The sequence below is a fragment of the Cibotium barometz genome, chromosome 3 (assembly GCF_041138505.1).
Source record: "Cibotium barometz isolate CiBa-2024 chromosome 3, ASM4113850v1, whole genome shotgun sequence".
Lineage (NCBI taxonomy): Eukaryota > Viridiplantae > Streptophyta > Polypodiopsida > Cyatheales > Cibotiaceae > Cibotium > Cibotium barometz.
Genome location: NC_141048.1, coordinates 69,917,669 through 69,923,668, shown reverse-complemented (window position 1 = coordinate 69,923,668; position 6,000 = coordinate 69,917,669). Strand labels below are relative to the sequence as shown.

General features: G+C 43.5%; 1 protein-coding gene across 2 annotated transcripts in view; it reads right to left on the bottom strand.

Annotated features, from left to right (window-relative positions):
• Window positions 1-304: 304 nt before the first annotated feature.
• Window positions 305-6,000, bottom strand: part of LOC147640480 (uncharacterized) — a 39,676-nt gene continuing 33,980 nt past the window's right edge. The window contains exons 2-4 of one of the 2 annotated variants that reach the window (XM_086781142.1): window positions 1,801-1,870; window positions 1,620-1,691; window positions 305-1,096 (exon numbers count right to left, since the gene is read on the bottom strand). In XM_086781142.1, coding sequence (XP_086637268.1) covers window positions 1,038-1,096; window positions 1,620-1,691; window positions 1,801-1,870 — 201 coding nt within the window. In that variant the 3' untranslated portion in view covers window positions 305-1,037. The remainder of the gene's footprint in view (window positions 1,097-1,619; window positions 1,692-1,800; window positions 1,871-6,000) is intronic. The other variant, XM_086781138.1, reaches the window with a different exon arrangement.

Below are 6,000 nucleotides of genomic sequence, written 5' to 3'. Positions count from 1 at the left end.
ATAATTGTTCACACTTCCTTGTTTATAGTGTTGTGTTGTGTAGTTTCACGTGTCCAAAATTTCAGATCTCAAAGAATTAATCCTTCATTCCAATAGTTTCACGCATGTTGACTTACAAGAGATCCCGACAGTGCAGTAACCTGATTGGCACTCTTCATGACTTTCCGACAAGTCAACCCAAGTCACCAACAGTGTTAATTACTTCAGCACACTCGAGATATATAGCATCAAGGATAATCACAAGGAGAAAAACGACCTAAAGTTTAATGGTTTCCAAAATTTGGATACCACAATTTGTGGCAAGTTATTGATTTGAGATCTAACCAACTGGTATAGTAAATGTGGGTGCCACCATTAATCAAGGTAAGAACCCCTTGAGCTTTATTGTTCTTGTTAAATATGCTTGCATCCTAGTACTACATAATTGGTGGCTACAGGTTGCCAACGCGACCTACTAGAGATGCTATCATATCTTTTACTTCAATGGGAAGATGTTGGGTACTTGCATCACACAAAACCATCGAATCTCACCTAATCCATGCCACCCACATTGCACCATACGACATTCTCAAATCAGTACAATACCATATGACTTTCAACTTCTGACCACTCTGAGCGTCGGGTATTTCGATGATGCGAGACACGGCTTTCTTTTGACATTAAAACCACACAAAATGTTCACCCCTGATCTGCCTAGTAGCTGTAGGCAAAGAACCAAGAAGTTGCTATAGACTATCATATAGCTTTAAAATATTTCAATGAGGCAAGAGTCAAGACACCACTTCACCCACAATTTTCAAAATATACTTTGACGTGCAAGCCAATCCAATCACCCCTGATCTGCTCAATAGATGTAGGCAAAGAACCAAAAAGTTGCTATAGACTATCATACTGCATTAAAATTATCTGCAGCTAATCTCCAACACACAAATATAATCAGATGGAAGCTTGGATTTGAAAAGGAGATCGAAGTCTACACAATTAGCTAGAATGCCCTTGGTCCCAGGTCCCACTACAAAATTAAAAAGAGGTAGGACTCAAATCTTTGAAGGTTCGCCTTCTAGTGCTTTGAATATGTCCGTTCTTGTAACAATACCTGTAAACAGTAAAGAAGAACCTGTAAGAATGCTGCAAACATCTGCTTACCTCATGCGTCGCTTTTGTTCATGCTCTAAGAATGATGCAAACATATGCTTAACTCATTGACAGAGAAGAATCCCTTAGAGCCATCCTGCCTGATGCATCAATCACTGGTGAATAGATCTGCTGGACTGCAGGATCACCCAGACAAAGGATACATACTTCACACCACTAGCAGACAGGTTCACCTTTTTCTGCATGCCAGGTAGCAGCCTCAATTCTTAAAAAAACTGTCCATCACTTTCCTGATGGCCAAGCTCACCATGGCTTTTGTGCAGGCCAATCAGAGCACACCATGCCCTGGAATCGTGAGCTTGACTTTATAGTGGCAGTTGCTCGGGTCTACCAGCACCCATCCATCAACAGCTTGTAAAGCCACAATCCGCATCACAAATGGTGCCCAACCCATTCTTCTTGCAAACTGTCGGATGGCTACGCCATAATTGTACCAGTTTTACTTTTTAAAAAGCAAGACTCACCTACAACTTGATTTGCCTCATTCACTACTGGAATGCGATGTATCTTATTTTTGAGCATCAAGATGGCAGCATCTGCATCAAAGACACCAAACAGAAAAGGAAGAACAGCATTAAACAGCTGTGTGTACAGTAAGATCTTTGAGATTCATACCCAAACCAGAAGCTTTGAGAAAAGATTCACCATTCACTGTTTTGTCGGCTGATAAAGAGATAGGAGGTGAGGTCATGACTTCACCCACCGTTGATTGTAGCTACAAAAGATCAAGGAAGCATCAGGCTTAGGAATCAAAAATTTGTGCTGAAGCATGAAAACTACTTTAAAAGCATCTTCAAGAAGCTCAAATGACCACAAAATAAGATATAGAAAGCTCAAATTCATGAAGAGAAAGAATCAACACTCTAGAAGTCCCCTGTGAGAAAAGAACCCCTGCCTGAAGGATAATCCAAAACACTTAAGGGCAGACAGCTGCTAAGGATGGTCTTAAACTCCAGCAGTATCCTGACCGCTGAGCCCCCTGTGCTGGTGGATCTCACTATCAAGCCAAACCTCTGGTAAGTGATCCTGTCACACCAACTTTTGTGACTTTTCCACTATACTGACTTCTTGGACTTGCGCATGTGTGCTGAGGATCCTTTTGGAACCAGATGACATGGCAAGATTGTCTCTGAGGGATACGGATGACGGAAATATTTGTCCATGAGGATAGAGATGACAGGAATATTTATCTTTGAGGATTCATATGACGAATGCTTTTCTTATATGTAAACATTTCTGATATCATTAAGGGCTACCATATTTTGTGCGCACGGAACTCATCGAATGGATCAGGGTTATTCAGCTAGATGACCGGTGCAGGTTTAGCTACCCCTAGCACATTTAAATTCCAAGTACATGGAATTGGAATAGATGGTTTATTATTTGGAACATGCATTCATTCATGCTTGGCTGAATTTCTTTTTTTTAGGTGCACATGTTTTTAATGCCTACATGTGCGTGGTTTTTATGGCATGTGTGTAGGAGGGTTGAGGATGCCTAAGAAAGCCCAAGGATGAGAGTGCTTACTTTTATGAGTTTTGTGGGCTTAGATGTGATCACATGGCTTAAAGCCATAAGTGTTTCCATGTATTTATAAGTGGGACCACCCTTTTTTTCCCGGAAAAAAGATACTTCAATTAGTTAATGAGAAAAACAGCCACAAAGGGCTAAGTACAACCACGAAGGGCCAAATACAAACTCACCTCATATAAGGGCAGAAAACAAGTGATCATAAGGGGAAGAGATACTTCTCCTCCGGCTGGCCGCTCTATGAGGAGAAGGCTAACTCATAAGGGGGAGGGGGGGGAAACAACCACACAGGTGGTCTGTAGTGCCAAATGGGGTCACCGGCTCTATCTATGAGGAAAGGGCCAAGCCTCCAAAGTCTCAAGAAGGCTTCCTGCCGCTTCTGCATGCGGTCCAAACCTCCCTGCAACTTCCCCCACTGACCGCGGAGGGTGTGAATGATGTCGAGCCATATGCTCTTGATGGTCTCAGCCGGCGGAGTGTGAGTACTCTCGATGGCCTCGCTGCATCTAGCACGCCAGATGTGCCAGGCTGTTATGCTACTCCAAATCTCCCAGTGCTGGCATGAGCCTGGTCGCCAAATGTAAACGAAAGGGCAACTGAACACGGAAAATCTATTCAATCATGAAATCTGAAAATACACATAAGCATGTTAGATAAAACAAGATGACAAATCTACACAGTACACCACACTATAGGGGCCAAAAGATGGGCTGAGACCCCCCCCCCCCTCTTCTTTATGGTTAGATTACCAAAAAGGAGTTTGCTTCCAATACAACTTTGCGGGTGCCCAAGGTTCACCACTGGCTGCACCTGTTTCTTCCAATACAATATGAAAACAAGAAAACATCACATAAACTCAATTTGCTGACAATTCTCAGCACAAATGAGCATTCCCAGCATTAAGCACATGCAGGACAACTATGGACAGCCCATAGCACTCCCACATCGGCCCAGAACAACTCAACATCATCTTCTTCCTGTTTGGCTCATAGAGCAAGTCGACCAGTCCTCAAAGGCTGTTTTCAGCAGTCAACCAGCCCTCAGTACCCTCAGAAGAAAGCGACCAGCAATTGTACACAAGCCAGCAAACCCCCAGTCGGAAGGAAAACTGTCTAGATGCCCACGACCAGCTCTTCCTCTCTGTTTTTAACCTCTGTCCAGCCTCTGTTCAAGCTGTAAATCAACCGACCAGCAATGGAGAACATGCAGAAGGAGTCAGTCAGCACCTCCCACACACCTGTTAGGTATTCGTCGCGATAGAAGGCTGTAAACAGCTTGGAGAAGCAGTCGACCAGTCCCCGTGCACCTGGAAAAACAAGCGCCTACCTCCAAACTAGAGTTTTCTCCCATAATAGGGCTTCCCTGCTGAAAATAGCCCACACGTGTGCTTTTTTGGTCCAAGACTCCAAAAAGGGGGTGCCTACATGAAGGAGGTCCAAATAATGTCCACGTGTATTAAATAAGTCCTGCTCAATGTGTACTCACTTGTAAGTTGTCCGGCCACTTATAAGTGAGTGTGAACCTACATCAATAATTATTAGCATGTGAACTCATAAAGCTGTAAATTGAGTTTTTGGGAATACTTACCACTTGCAAAACACATGTAGACTGTAAGATCCCTGTTCCCACCGAGCAACGGATTCGGGGTACTGGCAGCGGAAGTAGCGCTTCTCGCGCGGGACAGGGGTCCCACACTCGGGGCCTCGCCCACGGATATCCGGATAAGAGACTAATCCGTCGGTTGTTCCAAAACCGAACCCGGAAAAACTTCCTTTACCGGAAAGCACGGGCGATTCCACCAGGATAACTTTTTACTCTAACGTAGTCAAGATCATTTTTGATCGAGATGATCCGATTACATCTATAAGATACTTAGTCAGTTCAAGGAAGAAACTTGCACTTGGATCATTGGGATCAACGCTTTTTTCCCCATTCAAGAGGCACAGCCGTTGATTCCTATCCATAGAACAGTTACTGTCCGGGATTTATTTATTTTTTTTCTATCGTAAAAACAAAAGTTTGAGTCTCGGTTTACGGATCCATCAGTCCAGCCTAACCCCATCCGATCCCATGGGTTAGCCAACCGCCCAACCACTGTAGTGATGGGATCCAATTAAAAATTTGGTTAGGTTTTGTCCCGGGTACCAAGGAAAAGAGTTCCAAGGCCCCCTAGCCGGATATTCATGCAAAATAAAACTAGTCACACCACTCACACACCCAATATGAAATTGCCTTTTTCAACCAGATTCAACCAGTTTAAAACAATCCTTTAATAAAACCATAGTATCATTGATCACCATCTTCCAATTTATCCAATTGATTCTTAATTCCCATCATTCCTTCATCAGAGTATCTATGGCATCATTGGCAACTAGAACGCTCAGGAGCCGTTTCGATAGTTCCTAGCCCATAATACTTGGCAATATAATCACTTAACAAGATGGACTCTCATTGAAGATCAGCAAGATCAACCAACAGATCCATATAAGGAGCCATGGACTCATCCATTGAAGACCAGCAAGGTCAATCAACCAGATCCATGCTCGAATTCAGAAAACAACTCCAACTCTGATCCAATATCTTCCTCGACGCACGCGTGGGTATCCTAGGCGACCCAGAGCCCGAGCACCGTATGGTCAGCACCCTCTAGGATCCTTCGCAGGTAACCTAGCGCTTCACGCATAGGCCGCTTCCTTGGCCCCTCATCCACCGTACCGGAAGCTCACCATTTTAATCGCACCGAGGCTGGTCAAGACCTCGGCCGACCTTGCTACGCGAGACGTCCTTCATTGACTCCCCGTCAGCAGTTGCAACTTTCTCATCACGACCTTAATCACAAGACGGTCAAAATGCTCCCCCCAGCATTCTTGACATAAAACAATCATTTACAAACAGCATTTACAAACAGTTTACAATACAATTTCTATTTTAACTTTCATTTTTCCACATTATCTCTCCTCAATCTACATTACTTATTCCATATTCCATTTATATGTATACTCATCCCATCACCTCATTTCCATCTCATCACTTCAGATTCCCTCACATCACAATCGTATATTCACATCCATACATCCACAACTATATGCGTACATTCACATCTACATGCATACATCTACATCCCTATGCATACATCCACATCCACATTCACATTCACCTCCATACATCTACATCTACATGCATACATCCACTCCACATTCACATCCACATCTATACATCTACATCTACATGCATACATCCACCTCTACATCCACATCTACGTCTATACACCTACATCTACATGCATACATCCACATCTCCATTCACATCTACATC